The following is a 23,873-nucleotide window of genomic DNA, read 5'->3' as shown; positions in this document are numbered from 1 at the left end:
AAACACATGCCTGAAGGCTCTGTGTCTCAATGCAAGGAGCATTTGTAATAAGGTGAATGAATTAACTGTGCAGATAGCTGTTAATGGATATGATATAATTGGGATTACAGAGACATGGCTCCAGGGTGACCAAGGCTGGGAACTCAACATCCAGGGATATTCAATATTCAGCAAGGATAGACAGAAAGGAAAAGGAGGTCGGGTAGTGTTGCTGGTTAAAGAGGAAATTAATGCAACAGTAAGGAAGGACATCAGCTTGGATGATGTGGAATCTGTATGGGTAGAGCTGCAGAACATCAAAGGGCAGAAAACCTTAGTGGGAGCTGTGTACAGACCACCAAAGAGTGGTAGTGAGGTTGGGGATGGAATCAAACTGGAAATTAGGGATGCGTGTAATGAAAGTACAGCAGTGATCATGGGTGACTTTAATCTACATATAGATTAGGCTAACCAAACTGGAAGCAATACAGTGGAGGAGTATTTCCTGGAGTGCATAAGGGATGGTTTTCTAGAACAATATGTCAAGGAACCAACTAGAGAGCTGGCCATCCTAGACTGGGTGTTGTGTCACGAGAGAGGATTAATTAGCAATCTTGTTGTGCAAGGCCCCTTGGGGAAGAGTGACCATAATATGGTAGAATTCTTCATTAAGATGGAGAGTGACACAGTTAATTCAGAGACTAGGTTCCTGAATTTAAAGAAAGGTAACTTCGATGGTATGAGACATGAATTGGCTAGGATAGACTGGCGAATGATACTGAAAGGGTTGAGGGTGGATAGGCAATGGCAGACATTTAAAAATCACATGGATGAACTTCAACAATTGTACATCCCTGTCTGGCGTAAAAATAAAACGGGGAAGATGGCTCAACTGTGGCTAACAAGGGAAATTAGGGATAGTGTTAAATCCAAGGAAGAGGCATCTAAATTGGCCATAAAAAGCAGAAAACCTGAGGACTGAGAGAAAATTAAAATTCAGCAGAAGAGGACAAAGGGTGTAATTAGGAGGGGGAAAATAGAGTATGAGAGTAAGCTTGCAGGGAACATAAAAACTGACTGCAAAAGCTTCTATAGATATGTGAAGACAAAAAGATTAGTGAAGACAAATTTAGGCCCTTTGCAGTCAGAATCAGGTGCATTTATAATGGGGAACAAAGAAATGGCAGACCAATTGAACAAATACTTGGTTCTACCTTCACTAAGAAAGACACAAATAACCTTCCGGTAATACTAGGGGACTGAGGGTCTACCGAGAAGGAGGAACTGAAGGAAAGCTTTACTAGTCATGAAATTGTGTAAGGGAAATTGATGGGATTGAAGGCCAATAAATCCCCAGGGCCTGATAGTCTGAATTCCAGAGTACTTAAGGAAGTGGCCCTAGAAATAGTGGATGCATTGGTGGTCATTTTCCAACATTCTATCGACTCTGGATCAGTTCCTATGGATTGGAGGGTAGCTAATGTAAACCCTCTTTTTAAAAAAGGAGGGAGAGAGAAAACAGGGAATTATAGACTGGTTAGCCTGACATCGGTAGTGGGAACAATGTTGGAATCAATTATTAAAGATGTAATAGGAGCGCATTTGGAAAGCAGTGACAGGATCAGTCCAAGTCAGCATGGATTTATGAAAGGGAAATCATGCTTGACAAATCTTCTAGAATTTTTTGAGGATATACCTAATAGAGTGGACAAGGGAGGACCAGTGGATGTGGTGTATTTGGACATTCAAAAGGCTTTTGACAAGGTCCCACACAAGAGATTAGTGTGCAACATTAAAGCACATGATATTGGGGGTAATGTATTGACATGGATAGAGAACTGGTTGGCAGACAGGAAGCAAAGAGTAGCAATAAACGGGTCCTTTTCAGAATGGCAATCAGTGACTAGTGGGGCATCGCAAGGTTCAGTGCTAGGATCCCAGCTAGTTACAATATACATTAATGATTTAGACGAAGGAATTGAATGTAATATCGGCAAGTTTGCAGATGACACTAAGCTAGGTGTGAGCTGTGAGGAGGATGCTAAGAGGCTGCAGGGTGACTTGGACAGGTTAGGTGAGTGTGCAAATGCATAGCAGATGCAGTATAATGTGGATAAATGTCAGGTTATCCATTTTGGGGACAAAAAACATGAAGGCCAAATATTATCTGAATGGCGGCAGATTAGGAAAAGGGGAGGTGCACGAGACCTGGGTGTCATGGTACATCAGTCATTGAAAGTTGGCATGCAGGTACAGCAGGCGGTGAAGAAGGCAAATGGCATGTTGGCCTTCATAGCGAGAGGATTTGATTATAGGAGCAGGGAGGTCTTACTGCAGTTGTACAGGGCCTCGGTGAGACCACACCTTGAATATTGTGGACAGTTTTGGTCTCCTAATCTGAGGAAGGACATTCTTGCTATTGAGGGAGTGCAGCGAAGGTTCACCAGACTGATTCCCAGGATGGCAGTACTGACATATGAAGAAAGACTGGATCGACTATGCTTATATTCACTTGAATTTAGAAGAATGAGAGGCGATCTCATAGAAACATATAAAATTCTGATGGGATTGGACAGGTTAGATGCAGGAAGAATGTTCCCGATGTTGGGGAAATCCAGAACCAGGGGTCACAGTCTAAGGATAAGGGGTAAAGCCATTTAGGACCAAGATGAGGGGAAACTTTTTCACTCAGAGAATTGTGAACGTGTGGAATTCTCTACCATAGAAAGTTGTTGAGACCAGTTCGTTAGATACATTCAAAAGGGAGTTAAATATGGTCATTATGGCTAAAGGGATCAAGCGGAATCGAGAGAAAGCAGGAATGGGGTACTGAAGTTGCATGATCAGCCATGATCGTATTGAATGGTGGTGCAAGCTCGAAGGGCCGAATGGCCTACTCCTGCACCTACTTTCTATTTTTCTATGTTTCTAAATTCTAACAATTGTTTATTTGGACGTGCAACACAAACTCTGTGCCTTATATACACATATATATACATCTAAAAAAACAGAGAAAAGAAGCAAATCCATTTCACAGCTACCCATCAATTCAGTGAGCAAAGGTATCAGAAAATTGATAGTGCTGTAAACTGAAAATTCATGCCCAGTTTGCTTTGTATATGTCAGCAGCTCAAATCATTTAACTCAACAGCAAACAACAAGAATAAAATCTCCACAAGAGTCACTCACTTGTTACTTTAGGCTTTACTGCTGTTTAAGAAAAAAATTATAAAAATCTGAGATAAGAAGGTCGATACTTTTTTTGAAAGAGAAGATTTCCTACTACTGGTGGACTCGTGTTTTTCAATGGTGATCAGGTGTGACATCATTCATTTTGTCCTCCTTTGATTGGTAAAGATCCACTCCTGGCACATTGTTTAAAAGGAGCTTGATAATATCACACAAAGGGGACAATTTTGACTTTGGTTGATTGTGTAAAATGGACGACATCGATTCAGCGGCACTTAAATACCTCTCTTGATTTTCAGCCTGATTTGAATGAAAATGGGAATCGGGAGAGATGTATAATGTGCGACTGATCCAATATCGTCCGTTTTACACCATTGGCCAAAATCAAAATTACTAACTGGTGTGTGAAGATACAACTGCTGCTGCTGCAGCTTATTCCTATTGTCACTTCTTGTAGTGCACCAGACACAACTAACATGTGCAGATTGTGTAAATTAATCATCAATGGTCATGTTGGTATTGAACATGTTCAAGGAGGCAACTTGCCAGACTTTAATATGAACAAAATTGTGTTGATTATTTAAATTATATTTCCCCATGAGCTTTATTATTACAAAATTGTCAAATGATTTTTACAAGATGGTCCTTTGTGGATAAACAATGATTTTGACTGGACTAATCTCCATTTTCTTTCCATTGCCAAGAGGAGGAGTAAACTGGAGAGCTGATTGCTAGATATGATAACCCGTCCATCCCCAGAGACTCACTGCTAGCTTTATACTTTTAGTATTGGAAGGAAGGAAATCTGTGAGGTTAAAACACACATAAAGATCTCATTGGTTTAACTTTTTCATTTCCTTTTTCTGTGGGTTTTTGTTTCACTTGCTTCATGGCTTCCTCCTCTAAACATTTGGAGAACAATTAAATTAGGTTCAATATTAATCGAACTTTAATTGTACAGGGATATTAACCAGATATTAGTCTCACAAGATGCACATTCACCATATTGTATGTATACATCTAATACTTAACTTTGCACAAAATGTGGCAGTAGTGGCTCCCAATATGGCTGCTAGCCCCACCCACTTACTGCTGTTTCTATAGGCATTAATATTTTCCAGTGGAGATGAATCCAGGAGAGATTCTCATGAATACAGAAAAAGAAGGGTGAAGTGATTTTAATTAGAACCCAACGCCACACATAAGCTCATTGCCTGAACACTGCCAGTTCGTGCTCCTGCCTAAAAACCACGCATGGTACAAGGCAGTGCGGATAGAAAGAAACTCAGGACTCACTGCATTTTCAAAGCTAGCCCCCCTGTAAGCATCGGCTCCCCAAGGATTGTTGGACATTATCTGGACATTGCTTTTTAATATTTCTCACTGCAGACAAGAGCTGGCAGCCCCTGTTGTGGGAAGGGCCCAGGTACTTTTCATTGTTGTACGCGAGAATTCCACATCTGATGGGCAGAGGTGGTCTTGGACACGTTACAATGGCCAGGAGAAGGCAACTCATCACAGGCAAAGATGGAGGGTCCATTGTCAAGTAATGTGAACTTGTCAGAGATAGATCAGATATGAACTGGTCAGTGATCAAGCCCTTACCTGGATGAGATAACCCCGAGAGGCGGGAAACCAGAACAATAGAAAACCATTAAGCCCCAGACCGGTTGGAAGCAAAACCCCATCAACCAGCCATCACTGGAATACACATGGGCCACTCAGACAGAAGCCTTGAAACAAGGAAAACTTTATTGGGCCAGAAGAAGCAAATAAACAGAAAGCCTCCAAACAAGGAAAAACTTTATTGGGCCAGAAAAGGCAAACAGACTTGGGATAGAAAAGGTATGGCCATAGCTCTCTCTCTCTTTTGCTCTCACTTGCTTACCTCTACAAGAACTGAGCACTCTATCTGGGGTGGAGAGAAGAAACCATAGACAGTACGGATCCAGAAGAGACACGTTTTCACCAGGAGAAGCAGCGAGTAAGCCAACGAATCGGTGAGCATCATCCCTGCCCACGCAGCTTTAAGATCACAGCCACTGTGTGAGGAGGTGTCATGTGTTCTCCCAACCAAGCCTTAGAAGGGTTTTAATGGGGAGGTTTTCCTGCGAGGACCATAGAGGTTCGCCCAGCCAGTCAGTACAAATTTGGAGGTACACTGTGGATCCGAGCAGAGGGTTTAGACGTTGGGTACTTCCTGATAGGGGTGGTTTAGACATGCCAGGGTATTAGATTGTACTTCATTGTCACTGTATTTACTTGTAGTTTTGCTGTGTTGAGGTAGCTTTAATAAAGCATTGACGGTTGAGACCGAGGTATTTGTCCGTGACTCATTCATCTGTTCAGTACAGTAATAACTCCCAGGTCTAGAACTATTGTAACATGGAGGTGCATCAAAAACACCTTAGGGAAACCACTTACAGCCCTCCTCCTCAATTTAATTAGCTTCCTAGGCATGAACAATGCATGCAGGGAGCCCGGATATCAGAACCGTTTGACTGGGGCAGGAAATTCGGTGAGGCAGCAGCTATTAAGGGGCTATTGCTTGCTGTTATTTAAAAAGGGAGTTTTTGTTGTGGCAAAGGTTGTGCATGCAGAAAAGAAATGGTCAACTCTCGGAAAAGTGGGTAAAACTGTGTAAATCTAAAAATTGGAAACTTCCTTTTACTGAGGATGCCCTGATGGTCCTGGTACAGGAGGAGCAACAAAGGAAGGTGGTCATCCCGGGTGAAGACTGTCATGCCACAGCACAGGTCAAACCTACTTGGATTGAGGTAGTGAAGTAAATTGAGTCTCCCAGAGCCATAACATGAGGAAGATCTTTTGTAGTATGAGGAGGTATGAAAACATAGGTGTAATGATCTTCACATATTTTATTTTGCTCTGAGGCACAGTTCACATGAATCAAATAAAATCTGTGAGCTGCAATGTCTTTACAAAACTAGCATGCAAAGCATGGACAACTCTTTTACAGTGTCTTTTACTGCAGGGAATATGGGCCGGAATCTTCCCAGCCCTACGAGTGCAGGTTTGGAGACACCTGATTGACAATGGGTCGGCATCCCGCTCTAAACCCACCTCCGTGTGAGTTTATGAACTGTCATATCTGCGTTTGGATTGCAGACCCAACAGCAAGTGACGGGACATATAATCTACATAACTAAAAAGGTACTTAAATGGTAGCTATGATAGTTAAAAGCAGGCACTTACAATTTTACCAACCTTTTGATGGGTTTGCTGTGTTTCGGGTTTCACGCCAGGTAAGTGGAGTCGGGTTCTCAGTGATTCTCTATTGCTTTGGCTGATTGACAGCTGCAGAAGTGGTATAAAAACTACCATTTCACAGCTGTTCACTTTCCAATGTTAGAAGCTGAAGCCTTCAAGATTTGGAAGAGACTTTAAGCTATATGCAGGTTTGAAGTGTTTGAGTGAACTCTCTGATCACTAAAATTTCCTTGAAACAACCTCTCTCATCATTGACAGTGTGCTTCTGTCATATCAACCTTAACCTTCAGCACCTATTCCAGCAGCATCGGTGCCCTTGAAAAAAATCTCACCTTGGTCCTTAGAATCCAACCACAATCAGCCCCAACACCAACATTACTAAACACACCAGCACCACCAACCTTCTCCGCAATCACCTGATGCTGCACAAAACACAGGGCATCAGCATGATGCGTCAGGTTGGTAACAACCCACACCAGCTCCATAAAGCATCCCTGTAATGTCCAACCCATTCCTTTCACACTCATCACCATTTTGGGGGCTACCCTTATGTCTCACCATTCTTGACAACTCATTAAACCACTTCCAAAGGTGCCCACAAATCTGTCCAAGAATGCAAAGTGCTGAAAATAAAGATTTCAATGTTGAACAATCATCAACATTAACTAAACAAGAACATTGGCTAAAGGACTCAAGTGCCTACCCTTGTGTGTTGTTAGTTGCTATGATTGGACAAGGTGAAGGTGAGTTTGAGGGCTGGCTCATGAGATGGGGATGTGATAATGTAGCTAGAGAGAGAGGGATGGATGGAGGTGCAAGATAAGTTGGTGTGAGTAAGGATGTGCAGGGGTAGAATAGGGAAGGTAGCGTGGTGGGGGTGTGTTGAGTGGCACAGCAGGATGAGATTGAGTGTGGCTTTGCAGTAACATTTCGTGGTCTACTGAGATCATTGAAAGGTTTGCACCACGCGGCCAGCTGACATCCCTGCTTGTGTCCTCCTGTGTAATGTGCAACCAGGCTGCGTTGATCTCCTGGGGAAGTCTCTTCCGTACATTCCGTAAGCATCTGGAGGGAGTCATGGGAGAACCTGGGTGCAGGCGGCACCTTTATGCAGTGTTTGTCAGTGTTTGCAGTAGCTCAATACTGCAAAAGACTGACAGAGGGACTGTCAAAAAAAAGTGGGAAACCAGCTAATGACTCCTCAAGGAGTCCGAGGAGCAGTCAGCCGCAAGGGCCGAGGTAGGAACGAGGCTTTTAGATGAGTTGAGCAAAGAAAAGCAGGAGAGACACACTCAGGAGGAAACCTCCCCTAACAAAAGGGAATACCTGCAGTGTCAGGTAACAGAGGCCAAACTCAAGGAGCAGGTCGCATGGGAGGAGACCGCTCATTTGGTGAGCAAAGTAAACAGGCTGGAGGGGCAACTGAAGGATATTAAGACAGCGTATAGGATAGCCACCAGTAAGGGTTTTGAGAGTGGGAATCACGGACCCTGCCAAGAGAAAATCCAAATCTTGACCCACACTCTATCCAAGTCCAAAGGAATGGTTTGTCTAATGGCCCCGGGGAGAGCCCAGGTGGACTGGGAAGAGGAAAGGGAAGACAGTGAGGATTGGGAGCTGGAAAGGGATGCACGACCTCCGCCAGAGGGGCCGGGACCCATGCATCCCATACGGCAGCGGAAATACAGTGCGCCCATTAGATGGCCAAGATCAGGGGGTGCTGCAAAGCGATTTTGTGGTCCTAGTCACAACCCCACAACTGCAAAATATGATTTCAGGGGTGCACAAGCTTACCAAGGAAGGAGATCCATCAGTCTATTTCATGGAGGTGGAACAGGTGGGAGGGATTAATGGGTGTAACGAAGCGGAGGTTCACAAGCTGCTATTATTTTCCTTGGAGGGGAAGATGTATCAGGCCCTATCTGCCGAAAGCAAGAGGGGGCAGGGAACCGTAGAGGGCTTAAAGGAGGAAATCCTAAGAGCCATGGGTCACGCCCAGGGTAGCCCATTCTCCAAGGTGGAAAGGATGCAGCAACTGGCTGGGGAAGCACCTCAGGCTTTTGCGGACCGGTTCTGGCCGGTCTATAATAAAGCCTGTCATGGAGTGCTGGACCGAGCGCAGTTGCAGGGGGAGCCAAGGAACCATTGGCTCAGGACGCTAGTGTCAAAGAGTTTGCCCTGGATTAGGGTAAAGTCCGAGAACTGGTTTGACCCTGAGGATCTCCAGAACACGGAGGCCGACATGCTCCACCATGAGTCTAGCATTTAAGGCCGGCGTGGAGGAGGTCAAACCAGTTAAAGGGAAGGTTCGCGAGATGAAGCCCAATTGGGGTAGTAAAAGGAAATGGTGCTAGGAAGGAGGTAGCTCAGAGAGGGTTAGGACGGGTTTCGGGTGTGGGAAACCGGGCCACTGGAGGAGAGACTGCCCAGCCCCAAGGAGGGGGCAAGGCACAGGGGATCCTCCAGTGCCTAAGACAAAACCTGTTGAGGCGAAGGGACCGACCACAGAACAATTTGATGTTCTGGTGGCCGCCCTTCGGACAGCTTTTGTCTTAGGTTGTCCTCAAAGTTGTCCTGAAGCAGCTGGCTAGGGGAGAAAAGGTAAAAGCAGCTTTAAAGGAGGAAATGCTTTTATGGGGAGATCAGCGGGTGGTCCCAGAACAGCACTAAAGGGAATTCCTCCAGATAGTCCACGGGGCCCAGGAGCGGGACACCCAGAGTGTAGAACAGGCAGGGTGGTGATCGCAACTGAGGGAGGACGTCCGCAATTTTTGAGCAAACTGTTGGGTGTGCGCAGCGAACAACCCCGATCCCCAGAAAAGAAAGTTTCCCATGGCTCACAAAAGAAGGGTATAGGGACCATGGCAGTCGGTACAGGTCAATTACATAGGGCCATTGCCCACTGCAAAGGAGGGTTACAAGTACTGTTTGGTCCTAGTGGACGTTTTCTTGGTGGGTTGAAGCCTTCCCTTGCCGTTCAGCCACAGCGTTGGCAATGGCAAGGATCTTGGTGAGGGAAGTGTTCCCTAGTTGGGGACTGCCACAGATTATGGAGTCCGACCAGGGGAGCCACTTCACAGGGCAGGTCATGCAGGCTATCTTGAAAGTGCTAGGGAGAGAAGGGAAATGGCATGTGGCTCACAACCCACAGTCATCAGGGGTTGTGGAGCGACTTAATTGGACCATCAAAAAAAGGCTGCGGAAGGAACAGGACAGTCCCTGAAAAAGTGGGTTGAGATCCTGCCATTTGTCCTGATAGGGGTCCGAGCCAGCCTCTCCAGAAGCACAGGATATTCCCCACATGAGCTCATGACTGGTAGGGTCATGCGCACGGCCACCTATGTTCTGCCGCTGGTTCTCACAGCGGGGCAGGTGAGAGAGGTAAACCAGGACAAGTTTGTCAAGAATCTGTTTGAGCACTTGAAACAGATTCATTGGCAAGCTGCCAGCAAACATGGGGAAGTAGCACTGAAGCAATCGGTTGCTGCTCGAGGCCCGGAGAACCCACGAGTGGAAGGTAAAGGATCAGGTCATGGTCCACAATTACACTCGAGTGGGCACGTTTGAGCATTTGTACATGGGACCCTACAGCATCGTAGATGAGGCCAATGCCATGGTGTACACAGTTAAGCTTCCGAAGTGCACAAAGTGGTTCCATGTGAACCAGTGCAAGTTGTTTAACCCAGGGGAAAGAGCAAGAAACAGAAAGAAGCCCCAAGGCGCTGTAAACAGCATGGTGGATGCGGGTCTTCCTCCCATAGTTTGGGACAGTGAGGAGCCCGTGGTGGTGGTTGTTAGGAGGAGTAACAGGATCCCACGGCCGAGAACGCCGTGGTCACCTCCTTATCGCCGAGGAGCCATAAAGGCCCAGGGTCGTAGAGCGGGGCCACCCAGAGATAGGTGGTGGTGTATATAGTTTCCTTCTCAGTTTTGTGTTTTTAGAGTGTGTTTTGTTGAAGCCAGACCTGTGGAAGTATATCCTCTCACAGAAAGGTTGTTGTTTCTTTATATCTTCACAGGAAGCCGAGAGAAAGATGGAAACAACCCTGGTAATCGTTCTTTGGAGCTTGGCAGGAACAGGGTACAGCAGGAGGGGGGACGCTAAGTTGTTCTTCCTCTACGGATATACTGGGGGAACGGACCCACCATGACACAGGGGGGTAGGACAGGGTACACAGACGGGATAGCAGCCTACTCCCACGAGGGAAGGTGGCCAGGGTAGCTGGGTTCGAATTCGATGAAATACTCCAGCCACGCCGGGTTCACATACGGGGAGGCTTCCATGCTGTGTGCCAGACTGAAGGCCACAGCCACACGGGTTAGGGTGACTGAGGGCAAGCGCGTATGCTTGAAGTGCAAGGGACACATTCCCCTGGGACGGTGGTGGTGGCTCAGGAAATTGAGTCAGGACACGGGGAACCAGACAGCGGACTGGGAACGACTGGGAAACGATACGTACCGACAGATCACAGGGTCAAAGGGGAGATTGGAATTGTGCTGGGACAAGTGGTGGAAGGAGGAACAGGGAATTTGTGTGTGTATGTGGGGGTTGGAGATGATCTGCCCAGCAGGTGTGTCGATTGCCTTTTCGAGGCAATGGCAGGACGCCGGGGCTGGGATCAGATGGGATCGGAGTATGGACTCCTGAGTGATCCCAGACCCTCCCAACACAATAAATGCCACTGAACTTGTGGCACACAAGAGAAAGCCCCTGCCCACAGCCCCACCGGTACAGACAACTGAAGTTAGATGTCCAGCCACCATACCGGGCCCAGGGAATGGTTTAGTTTTAGTCCCGACTGGAAAGGTTTTATTCCAGGGGGTGCATTACACAGTCGCATCAGTCATTTTAAACCTAACCGGGGTACATCTGCCTGAGTGGGGTCCAAAAGAAACTGAGCAGCTGTATGAGGCGCTCATTAAAGAAATGTTCCACCAGTTCTTTGAACTCGGTTGCGGGGATGTGCATCGGGAAAGATTGTATGTTATGGGAGTGTAAGATAACGTTGGTCCGGGGAGGCAGAAGTGAGGGGTGCTCAATGATGTTGCGACGGCATTTAGCGCGGGTACATAAAAGCCATTGAGCTCTCGCAGAAACATTATTTTACATTGGAACAGGGGGAGGAAATTAAAGGGATAATCTCCCCACCCTGGTGGGACCTTGGTATAGGTGCGGAGGGTCCTCCGTGGATCCGGATATGCTCACATGCTCTCGGCATTGTACAGTTTTTGATTGTGATATACCTGTTGTGTATTTCTTGTAAAAAGAGAAGTCAGGCGCTCCAGAATCGATGGAATGCCGTAGTTAACGAACCTTGAATGTAAATTTCTGTATCTATCGAGTATGAGAGGAAGCTTGCAGGGAACATAAAAACTGACTGCAAAAGCTTCCCTAGATATGTGAAGAGAAAAAGATTGGTGAAGACAAATGTAGGTCCCTTGCAGTCAGAATCAGGCGAATTTATAATAGGGAACAAAGAAATGGCAGACCAATTGAACAAATACTTTGGTTCGGTCTTCATGAAGGAAGACACAAATAACCTTCCGGATGTACTAGGGGACAGTGGGTCTAGTGAGATGGAGGAACTGAAAGATATCCTTATTAGGTGGGAAATTGTGTTAGGGAAATTGATGGGATTGAAGGCCGATAAATCCCCAGGGCCTGATAGTCTGCATCCCAGAGTATTAAGGAAGTGGCCTGAGAAATAGTGGATGCATTGGTACAATTTTCCAACATTCTATAAACTCTGGATCAATTCCTATGGATTGGAAAGTAGTGAATGTAACCCCACTTTTTAAAAAAGGAGGGAGAGAGAAACCAGGGAATTATAGACCGGTTAGCCTGACATCGGTAATAGGGAAAATGTTGGAATCAATTATTAAAGATGTAATAACAGTACATTTGGAAAGCAGTGACAGGATTGGTCCAAGTCAGCATGGATTTATGAAAGGGAAATCATGCTTGACAAATCTTCTAGAATTTTTTGAGGATGTAACTAGTAGAGTGGACAAGGGAGAGCCAGTGGATGTTGTGAATTTGGATTTTTAAAAGGCTTTTGACAAGGTCCCACACAAGAGATTGTGTTCAAAATTAAAGCACATGATATTGGGGGTAATGTATTGACATGGATAGAGAACTGGTTGGCAGACAGGAAGCAAAGAGTAGGAATAAACGGGTCCTTTTCAGAATGGCAGGCAGTGACTAGTGGGTTACCGCAAGGTTCAATGCTGAGACTCCAGCTATTTACAATATACATTAATGATTTAGGCAAAGGAATTGAACGTAATATCTCCAAGTTTGCAGATGACACTAAGCTGGGTGTTAGTGTGAGATGTGAGGAGGATGCTAAGAGACTGCAGGATGACTTGGACAGGTTAGGTGAGTGGGCAAATGCATAGCAGATGCAGTATAATGTAGATAAATGTGAGGTTATCCACTTTGATGGCAAAAACAGGAAGGCAGAATATTATCTGAATGGTGACAGATTAGGAAAAGGGGAGGTGCAACGAGACTTGGGTGTCATGGTACATCAGTCATTGAAAGTTGGCATGCAGGTCCAGCAGGCGGTGAAGAAGGCAAATTGGCGACCTGAATTGGAGCTAATAGAACCAGCAATAGCAGCAAAGGAGCTGAAAATGTAAGGAGTCTTAACTTTTTTATTTTTAAATATTTTTCAAAACTTTTTTTTACTAATCTGAGGAAGGACATTCTTGCTGTTGAGGGAGTGCAGCGAAGGTTCACCAGACTAATTCCCAGGATGGCAGGACTGACTGATATGAAGAAAGACTGGATCGACTCGGCTTATATTCACTGGAATTTAGAAGAATGAGAGGGGATCTCATAGAAACATGTAAAATTCTGACGGGATTGGACAGGTTCGATGCAGGAAGAGTCGGGAGCAGCGTCGAGGAGGTGCGTGGAGAGGCCTATAAAAGGCACAGCAGGGAGTCCGGGGCCCAGCGTCGGCGGCAGTCGGGAGCAGCGTCGAGGAGGTGCGTGGAGTGGCCTATAAAAGGCACAGCAGGGAGTCCGGGGCCCAGCGTCGGGAGCAGCGTCGAGGAGGTGCGTGGAGAGGCCTATAAAAGGCGTGACTTGTGCAGCTACAGGGAGAAGGCAAAAAAGAAGTAGAAAGAAATCAAAAGGTGACGTCACAGCCAAGAGGGTAAGTGATTGGCTGGTGATTGGTGAGTAGTTTTTCTTTTTTCTCTTCTATATCAGTGAGTAACTTTTAACATTGTTGTTGCCAATTTAAGTGTTTATAAGGGTTAAGTCATGGCAGGAGAGCTTGGTCGGGTGTTATGCTCCTCCTGTACCATGTGGGAACTCAGGGACACTTCCGGTGTCCCTGACGATTACGTGTGCGGGAAGTGTATCCGCCTCCAGCTCCTGACAGACCGCGTTGCGGAGTTGGAGCTGAGGGTGGATTCACTCTGGAGCATCCACGATGCTGAGAATGACGTGAGTATCACGTGTAGCGAGTTGGTCGTACCGCAGGGAAAGGGTCCACAGCCAGATAGGGAATGGAAGACCAACAGGAAGAGCAGTGCAAGGAAGGTAGTGCAGGAGTCCCCTGTGGTCAACCCCCTGCAAAACAGATACACTGCTTTGGGTACTGTTGAGGGGGATGACTCATCAGGGGAGGGCAGCAGCAGCCAAGTTCATGGCACCATGGCTGGCTCTGCTGCACAGGAGGGCAGGAAAAAGAGTGGGAGAGCAATAGTGATTGGGGATTCAATGGTGAGGGGAATAGATAGGCGTTTCTGCGGCCGCAACCGAGACTCCAGGATGGTATGTTGCCTCCCTGGTGCAAGGGTCAAGGATGTCTCGGAGCGGGTGCAGGACATTCTAAAAAGGGAGGGAGAACAGCCAGTTGTCGTGGTGCACATTGGTACCAACGACATAGGTAAAAAAAAGGGATGAGGTCCTACGAAACGAATTTAAGGAGCTAGGAGCTAAATTAAAAAGTAGGACCTCAAAAGTAGTAATCTCGGGATTGCTACCAGTGCCACGTGATAGTCAGAGTAGGAATCGCAGGATAGTGCAGATGAATACGTGGCTTGAGCAGTGGTGCAACAGGGAGGGATTCAAATTCCTGGGGCATTGGAACCGGTTCTGGGGGAGGTGGGACCAGTACAAACCGGACGGTCTGCACCTGGGCAGGACCGGAACCAATGTCCTAGGGGGAGTGTTTGCTAGTGCTGTTGGGGAGGATTTAAACTGATATGGCAGGGGGATGGGAACCAATGCAGGGAGACAGAGGGAAACAAAAAGGAGGCAAAAGCAAAAGACAGAAAGGAGATGAGGAAAAGTGGAGGGCAGAGAAACCCAAGGCAAAGAACAAAAAGGGCCACTGTACAGCAAAATTCTAAAAGGACAAAGGGTGTTAAAAGAATAAGCCTGAAGGCTTTGTGTCTTAATGCAAGGAGTATCTGCAATAAAGTGGATGAATTAACTGTGCAAATAGATGTTAACAAATATGATGTGATTGGGATTACGGAGACGTGGCTCCAGGATGATCAGGGCTGGGAACTCAACATCCAGGGGTATTCAACATTCAGGAAAGATAGAATAAAAGGAAAAGGAGGTGGGGTAGCATTGCTGGTTAAGGAGCAAATTAAGGCAATAGTTCGGAAGGACATTAGCTTGGATGATGTGGAATCTATATGGGTAGAGCTGCAGAATACCAAAGGACAAAAAACGTTAGTGGGAGCTGTGTACAGACCTCCAAACAGTAGTAGTGATGTTGGGGAGGGCATCAAACATGAAATTAGGGATGCGTGCAATAAAGGTGCAGCAGTTATAATGGGTGACTTTAATATGCACATAGATTGGGTTAACCAAACTGGAAGCAATACGGTAGAGGAGGATTTCCTGGAGTGCATAAGGGATGGTTTTTTAGACCAATATGTCGAGGAACCAACTAGGGGGGAGGCCATCTTAGACTGGGTGTTGTGTAATGAGAGAGGATTAATTAGCAATCTCGTTGTGCGAGGCCCCTTGGGGAAGAGTGACCATAATATGGTGGAATTCTGCATTAGGATGGAGAATGAAACAATTAATTCAGAGACCATGGTCCAGAACTTAAAGAAGGGTAACTTTGAAGGTATGAGGCGTGAATTGGCTAGGATAGATTGGCGAATGATACTGAAGGGGTTGACTGTGGATGGTCAATGGCAGACATTTAGAGACCGCATGGATGAACTACAACAATTGTACATTCCTGTCTGTCGTAAAAATAAAAAAGGGAAGGTGGCTCAACCGTGGCTATCAAGGGAAATCAGGGATAGCATTAAAGCCAAGGAAGTGGCATACAAATTGGCCAGAAATAGCAGAGAACCCGGGGACTGGGAGAAATTTAGAACTCAGCAGAGGAGGACAAAGGGTTTGATTAGGGCAGGGAAAATGGAGTACGAGAAGAAGCTTGCAGGGAACATTAAGACAGATTGCAAAAGTTTCTATAGATATGTAAAGAGAAAAAGGTTAGTAAAGACAAATGTAGGTCCCCTGCAGTCAGAATCAGGGGAAGTCATAACGGGGAACAAAGAAATGGCGGACCAATTGAACAAGTACTTTGGTTCGGTATTCACTGAGGAGGACACAAACAACCTTCCGGATATAAAAGGGGTCGGAGGGTCTAGTAAGGAGGAGGAACTGAGGGAAATCCTTATTAGTTGGGAAATTGTGTTGGGGAAATTGATGGGATTGAAGGCCGATAAATCCCCAGGGCCTGATGGACTGCATCCCAGAGTACTTCAGGAGGTGGCCTTGGAAATAGTGGATGCATTGACAGTCATTTTCCAACATTCCATTGACTCTGGATCAGTTCCTATGGAGTGGAGGGTAGCCAATGTAACCCCACTTTTTAAAAAAGGAGGGAGAGAGAAAACAGGGAATTACAGACCGGTCAGCCTGACATCGGTAGTGGGTAAAATGATGGAATCAATTATTAAGGATGTCATAGCAGTGCATTTGGAAAGAGGTAATATGATAGGTCCAAGTCAGCATGGATTTGTGAAAGGGAAATCATGCTTGACAAATCTTCTGGAATTTTTTGAGGATGTTTCCAGTCGAGTGGACAAGGGAGAACCTGTTGATGTGGTATATTTGGACTTTCAGAAGGCTTTCGACAAGGTCCCACACAAGAGATTAATGTGCAAAGTTAAAGCACATGGGATTGGGGGTAGTGTGCTGACATGGATTGAGAACTGGTTGTCAGACAGGAAGCAAAGAGTAGGAGTAAATGGGGACTTTTCAGAATGGCAGGCAGTGACTAGTGGGGTACCGCAAGGTTCTGTGCTGGGGCCCCAGCTGTTTACACTGTACATTAATGATTTAGACGAGGGGATTAAATGTAGTATCTCCAAATTTGCGGATGACACTAAGTTGGGTGGCAGTGTGAGCTGCAAGGAGGATTCTATGAGGCTGCAGAGCGACTTGGATAGGTTAGGTGAGTGGGCAAATGCATGGCAGATGAAGTATAATGTGGATAAATGTGAGGTTATCCACTTTGGTGGTAAAAACAGAGAGACAGACTATTATCTGAATGGTGACAGATTAGGAAAAGGGGAGGTGCAAAGAGACCTGGGTGTCATGGTACATCAGTCATTGAAGGTTGGCATGCAGGTACAGCAGGCGGTTAAGAAAGCAAATGGCATGTTGGCCTTCATAGCGAGGGGATTTGAGTACAAGGGCAGGGAGGTGTTGCTACAATTGTACAGGACCTTGGTGAGGCCACACCTGGAGTATTGTGTACAGTTTTGGTCTCCTACCTTGAGGAAGGACATTCTTGCTATTGAGGGAGTGCAGCGAAGGTTCACCAGACTGATTCCCGGGATGGCGGGACTGACCTATCAAGAAAGACTGGATCAACTGGGCTTGTATTCACTGGAGTTCAGAATAATGAGAGGGGATCTCATAGAAACGTTTAAAATTCTGACGGGGTTAGACAGGTTAGATGCAGGAAGAATGTTCCCAATGTTGGGGAAGTCCAGAACCAGGGGACACAGTCTAAGGATAAGGGGGAAGCCATTTAGGACCGAGATGAGGAGGAATTTCTTCACCCAGAGAGTGGTGAACCTGTGGAATTCTCTACCACAGAAAGTTGTTGAGGCCAATTCACTAAATATATTCAAAAAGGAGTTAGATGAAGTCCTTACTACTAGGGGAATCAAGGGGTATGGTGAGAAAGCAGGAATGGGGTACTGAAGTTGCATGTTCAGCCATGAACTCATTGAATGGCGGTGCAGGCTAGAAGGGCCGAATGGCCTACTCCTGCACCTATTTTCTATGTTTCTATGTTTCTATGTTCCTGATGTTGGGGAAGTCCAGAACCAGTGGTCACAGTCTAATGATAAGGCATAAGCCATTTAGGACCGAGATGAGGAGAAACTTCTTCACTCAGAGACTTGTGAACCTGTGCAATTCTCTACCACAGAAAGTTGTTGAGGCCAGTTGATTAGATGTATTCAAAATGGATTTAGATGTGGCCCTTATGCTAAAGGGATCAAGGGGTATGGAGAGAAAGCAGGAATGGGGTACTGAAGTGCATGATCAGCCATGATCATATTGAATGGTGGTGCAGGATCGAAGGGCCGAATAGCCTACTCCTGCACCTATTTTCTATGTTTCTATATTTCTATATGGTAAAAGTGCGATGCATAGTTGTATTTCAGGGATGTAATGGGTGTTTTAAAAGTAAAGTATATAGGGTTGGTTGGACCACGACGTGTTGTCACCAGCGGACGTTTAATATTCCAGAAGGATTCTTGAAATATCATAGGGGCGACTGTAAGATTTGGTGAAAACAAGCTTTTTGGACTTTTTAGAAATTGCTTGGACATATTCACTGTACAGAAGAAGAGCTGACCTGGAGCAGGTCCAAACATGTTTTAAGTTGAATACATATCAACTGGGCGGGAATGGACAGGCCTTTTGTCATGGAATAGGAACCCATCAGTGAGCTATTACGTAAAGTGGCCGGGGTTTCAGGCCATCAAAAGACAAAGGAAAAGTATTTACCACAGACTCATCGGAGCCACCAATCAAGGGACAGCCCAGTTTGACAAAGGGGCAGGCAAAGACTTGGTTTTGCTTTTCTGTTGGACAGCCTCAGACGAGAATGACAGTTGGACTTTAAGCAGTCTTGCAGGTATAAGAGAACAGCAGTTGGAAGCCATTTCTCTCTCTCCCCTCTTCCACGCTTGCAACACACAAGGACTCCATCTGGAACGGAGAGAAGAAACCACTATACGAGCCAAGAGAGCCTCGCTACTTCGACTGGGAGGCTGATCTTGAGACTGGACTTGAATACCACAGTTTGGGATAGACCCAGAAGATACGCCTCATCGGGAGAAGCAGCGAGTAATCCAGAGGGGTAATTGGTGAGCGCTTATCACAGCCCACGGATTTTTAAGACCACCGCATAGTGTGAAAGGATGTCGTGTGTCCCAACCAAGCTTTAGAGGTTTTAGTGAAGAGGTTTTTGCAAGGATCGTAAGCGTACATACATTTCTGTTGGACAAATTTAGTGGTGCAATTTTGAATCCGAGCTGGGGTGTTTTAGACGTGGGTACTTCACGTTAGGGGCTTGTTTAGATGGGCCAGACTGTGTATTGTATTACATTTGTTTGTTTTACACACCAGGATGTGTGTGGTTTTACTCAGTGCAGAAGTGTGTTTTAACTTAAATAAAAGCATTGCCAGTACTAGGACCAAGGTACCCGTCCCTGACTCATTCATCTGTTCACTACAGTAATCACTCCCAGCGTTAGAACTATTGTAAAGTGGGGGTGCTTCGATAACACCTAAGGGAAACCACTTACAAAATTTGGTGACCGCAAGCAGGACGCTGGATGTACTGAACAGAGAGTTGTGGAAGATATTAAGGTCAAGAGATCGGCAATGGGGGATAGGATTTCCTCATATATCTTTGGAAAAGTTAACGTAACACAACAGTGGGTACTAGACCTTTTGCGAGCTTAGAGTCCAAAGGACAAAGCTGCTGAGTGGACCGGGTGTAAGGAGCATAGAAAGGCAAAAGAAAAGGCCATCTGACTCCTGTGTCTGCAGAAGCAAGTCCAACTGCTTAGGGAGCAGGTTGGTGGACTTAAGGCAGAGCTCAAGGAGTCCGAGGAGCAGTCAGCCGCAAGGGCCGAGGTAGGAACGAGGCTTTTAGATGAGTTGAGCAAAGAAAAGCAGGAGAGACACACTCAGGAGGAAACCTCCCCTAACAAAAGGGAATACCTGCAGTGTCAGGTAACAGAGGCCAAACTCAAGGAGCAGGTCGCATGGGAGGAGACCACTTACACCACTATGAAATGTAATGCACTGAAAGTCAGGCTTGTAGAAATAAGCTGAATTTATCTCATTGAAGCTCCACAAAATTATATAAACAAGGAACAGTGCAGCATGGCTTCATCAAACAACAATTGTTGGGGTTGTTGTGATGTTGAGGAGATTAATTTTGAGGAGGAATAGTCTGCAGCTTCTTATTACTGTTTTTAATATCCTAACTGAAGAGTCACATTACACTAACGTTTTACAATTGTTTACTTGGGAGTGCAACACTGAAATTCTGTGCCTTTATACACACATATTATATATATATATATATATATATAAATAAAATAATAGAAAAGAGAAGCAAATTTGATTCAAATCCAATCACCAATTATCACAGTGAGCATAAATATCACAAAATTGAAACATTTGTAAACAGAAAATTCATGCCCAATTTGCTTTCTACCTGCTAGCAGCTCTTATCAATAAACCTGCAGCTTATATAAAAAATGAAAGCTCCAATCCCAACAAAATATTATTGTAAACAACAGGAATAAAATGTTCATGAAAGTCACTCACTTGTTACTTTGGGCTTTACCGCTGTTAAAGAAAAAAATAAATAGAAATATGAGATAACAGATAGGTTTTTTTTGAAAGAGAAGGGTCCAAACTACTGGTGGACCAATTTGTTTTTCAACACTGATTTGGAGTGACATCAATCAATATTTCCTTTTTTTGATTGGTAAAGTTCTACCCCTGGAACATTGTTTAAAAGCAGCTTGATGATATCACACTGTCCATTTGTCATTTGAGCACAGAGCTGCTAAGAATAGATTTTCTACTTCACACCCAATTTGTCCTTTACAGTCAGAATAATCCTGCTCCTGGTCAGCAACAGCAGATACATCCACTCCACTATCTCATATTGTTTGCTCATGTTCCTGGAATCCCAGTCAGATATCAAGACATGCGACTCCTTTTTGAAATGTTCCACAACTAGGGCCCCAAGTTTCCACATGATTTGCTCCTGATTTTTAGGAGCAACTGGTGTAGAACGGAATATCTTAGAAATCGGAATTCTCCACATTTAGTTTTCTGCAGTTCTAGTCAGATAGAACAGTTTCACTTTGGAACTGAATTTTTTTTTCAAAAGGGTGCGTGTCTGGCCACTGACTCCTGATTTGAAAGTTTCCACAGTAAAAGCGTACTCCAAACTAACTTAGAATGGAGCAAGTGAAGATTTTTGTATGCTTGAAAAAACCTTGTCTACACTTTAAAAAATCAGGCGCAGGTTACAAATTAGGCGTAGGGAACGAGGTGGGGGGGGGGGAGGGGGAGGGGGGGAAGGGAATTCATTAAATTCTACAATCAATCCTTAGTTATACTTATACAAATATTATACAAATAACTCCAACCTGAATAAAAATTTATAAGCAAAGAAAAGATTAAATAAACCATGTTCCTACCTGTGTGAAAGTGCTTCAGGCAGGCCTTTCAGGCAGCGGTGTGGCGTCGGTCTCGGGGGCAGGGGCAAGCAGCGCTTCAGGCAGCGGTGTGGCATCGGTCTTGGGGGCAGGGGCAAGCAGCGCTTCAGGCAGCAGTGTGGCATCGGTCTCGACAGCAGGGGCAGGCAGCAAGCAGCCTTGGTGCTTGAGGCAGGCCTTCATTCCCCGCGAAGATGCAGCACCCGGACAGACTTGAGGCCATTCGGCCATGGGATTGGAGCGGCGTCAGTGGCTGGCCAGGAGCCGAAGAAAGAACAGCAGAAGCCTTCGAGCTGTGAGGGGGACTGACTGAGGCCATTTGGACAGGGAGAGGCAGCCACATCGATATCTGTATATTTAAATTTGCAGAATGGGTGCACCACATATTATGCAATGGTTTGCTTCCTCATGCAAGAAATTCTTTGTTCTTGGTGGAAGTTGATCCATTGCAAAGTTGAATTGGCACTTTTATTTCTCCAAACACACAGTCCTTAATTTGCAGGCACCGGTTCTGCAAGTTTAGCAGTGAAAAGCTGAACTCACTGATTTCAGCAGGTGATTTATTCAGCAGTGCTGCTAAAAGCACTCCCTCACACACAGAAATATCAACAAAATTAAAATGCAAGCCTTTGCAGGGGTCCAAGAAAAAAATCTTCACTTTTTCTGCAGCACTTTTAAAAATGGCCGAGTGCCAATGTTTACTTCAGACTGCGCATGCGCGAACGCTCCAACGTGCACGTGCAGGGTTGCCGGCACCTAGAAGCCTCATTTAAATTGTACCCGCCCCCTCCTGCTTACAAAATCGGCGTGAGTGGTAGGCTCCGCCCCCTGTGCGCCGCGCCAAGCAGACATCTCTGAGGGGCGCCTTTTTCGCCGCGTGTGGAAACTTGGGGCCATAATTTCTAAAATTCCTATGGTGGCATGTTGTTGTGTGTTGTAGGGTCATTATTTTAAAGTCATACCATTCTAAAACAGAATTAGTGAACAAACAGAACTAAGCTCTCTTTGTCTCTGGATGATACATACTTCCCTAATGTGATCATTCTAATACCCCATGTACAGTATTTATTGGCAGATGTTAGATCCTGTATAACTACTTCTAAAAGTTTATTTAGTGTTCATGTACAAGACATCAATGAACCTTGGAAATAGTCAAGTATTGTGCACTACACATTTGACTATAAGGTACATTTGGCTGGAAATTTGTCACGGACGGTGGCATTAAACGGACGGTATCGGATCGGTCATCCATCATACGCAGGGCCTGATATTCAGTTCCAGTGCAGTCAATGTAACTGAACACCAGGAGCTGCATGTAACGGGCAGCTGATCCGAAACTCCCCGTTTAGCGCCATCGTCCGACACAAATTTCTAGGACAAAATCTCTTTAGTCCACCACTGAATCCTGCAAATATTCAGGTATGGACTCACTTTTCACAAGTTTTGCAAAAAAGAAAGCCTTATTAATGATGAAAAAAGAAAGAAAGAATGGCGGATTCTCAGCTGCTACTGGTTTTGCCAAGTACTTTCAACAGTGCCCAATAAAAAAAAAATGTAGGCACCAAGATTCTGGAGTTCCGGAGGTCTCCTGCCAAACGTCTGGTGGGAAACTGGTCGAACACCCAGGAAAACTGCAAAGTCCTGGTTGTGCCAAGTCTTCACTGCAATGTACCTCTCGTATATAAAACGATGGCTGCTGCTGATAATCATTATTCCTATTTACACTTCTGCCAGTGCACCAGACACAACTAACCTGCTCTGAATCTATAAAATAAGAAATATTGCTCAAGTTGCTATGCAAAGTGTTCAAGCAGGTAAGCTTGCCAGATTTTAATTTGGACATTATTTTGTTGATTGTTTTAATTATACTTTGCTATAAGCTTTAGTATTACAAAATTCTCAAATGATTTTTACAAGCTGTTCCTACTCAAATTTTAACTGAACTTATCTCCATTTTCTTTCCATTGTCAAGTGGTGTGGAAAATTGCAGTGCAGAATGCTAGATCTGCTCACACATCCATCCCCAGAGATTAACTGGTAGTTTTAGTCATTTGGCATTGGAACAAAGGAGAGCTGTGAAGTTAGCAACACGTGTAAATATCTCACTGGTATAACTATTATGTTACCTTTCTTTGTAGGTTTTGGTTTCACTTGCTTCATGGTTTCTGCCTCTAAACATTTGGTGAACAATTGAATTAGATTCAATATTAATCAATCTTTAATTGTACAAGAATATTAACCAGATAATAATCTCATAAGATTTGCATTCAACATATTGTATGTATACATGCAATAATTAATATAACAAAATACATGTGGATGATTTTTGTATCATTATAGTCCTGTTTGCGCACAAGAATGAGGTTAATAGCCCATCCTCCACCCCAAAATGGCTGCCCGTCACTGCTGCTTTTAAGATCAGTAAAGCTTTCCTAGTGGTGATAAATCGAGGTGTGAGTCTCATGACTACCTACATTGAAGGGTCAGGTGAAGTCATTTAGACTCCAATGCAGATTTTACCCTCACTGCCTGAATACGGCAAGTTCCTGTTCAACATCTACAAACCACAGCTGGCACAGGTCAGCTCACGCGTGGCAAGGCTGTGCAGATAGAAAGAAGGCTGGCCTCGCTGAATTTTTCAAAACTAGCCCCACTTCTCCTCAGTTTCCTGTGCATGAACAATGGGTACAGGGTACATGAGCAGTAGCACAGAA

General features: G+C 45.1%; 1 protein-coding gene across 1 annotated transcript in view; it reads right to left on the bottom strand.

Moving 5' to 3' along the window:
* The window catches only part of LOC139266620 (triadin-like), a 563,562-nt gene that overhangs the window by 132,103 nt on the left and 407,586 nt on the right, over positions 1 to 23,873 (bottom strand). Inside the window, exons 38-40 of the mRNA XM_070884212.1 lie at positions 23,286 to 23,330; positions 20,255 to 20,275; positions 3,169 to 3,189 (exon numbers count right to left, since the gene is read on the bottom strand). Of these exons, the coding sequence (XP_070740313.1) occupies positions 3,169 to 3,189; positions 20,255 to 20,275; positions 23,286 to 23,330 (87 nt within the window). The remainder of the gene's footprint in view (positions 1 to 3,168; positions 3,190 to 20,254; positions 20,276 to 23,285; positions 23,331 to 23,873) is intronic.

This window comes from Pristiophorus japonicus, chromosome 7 (assembly GCF_044704955.1).
Source record: "Pristiophorus japonicus isolate sPriJap1 chromosome 7, sPriJap1.hap1, whole genome shotgun sequence".
Taxonomy (NCBI): domain Eukaryota; kingdom Metazoa; phylum Chordata; class Chondrichthyes; family Pristiophoridae; genus Pristiophorus; species Pristiophorus japonicus.
Note: the sequence above shows the minus strand (reverse complement) of the source record. Positions and strands in the feature narration are given on the sequence as shown.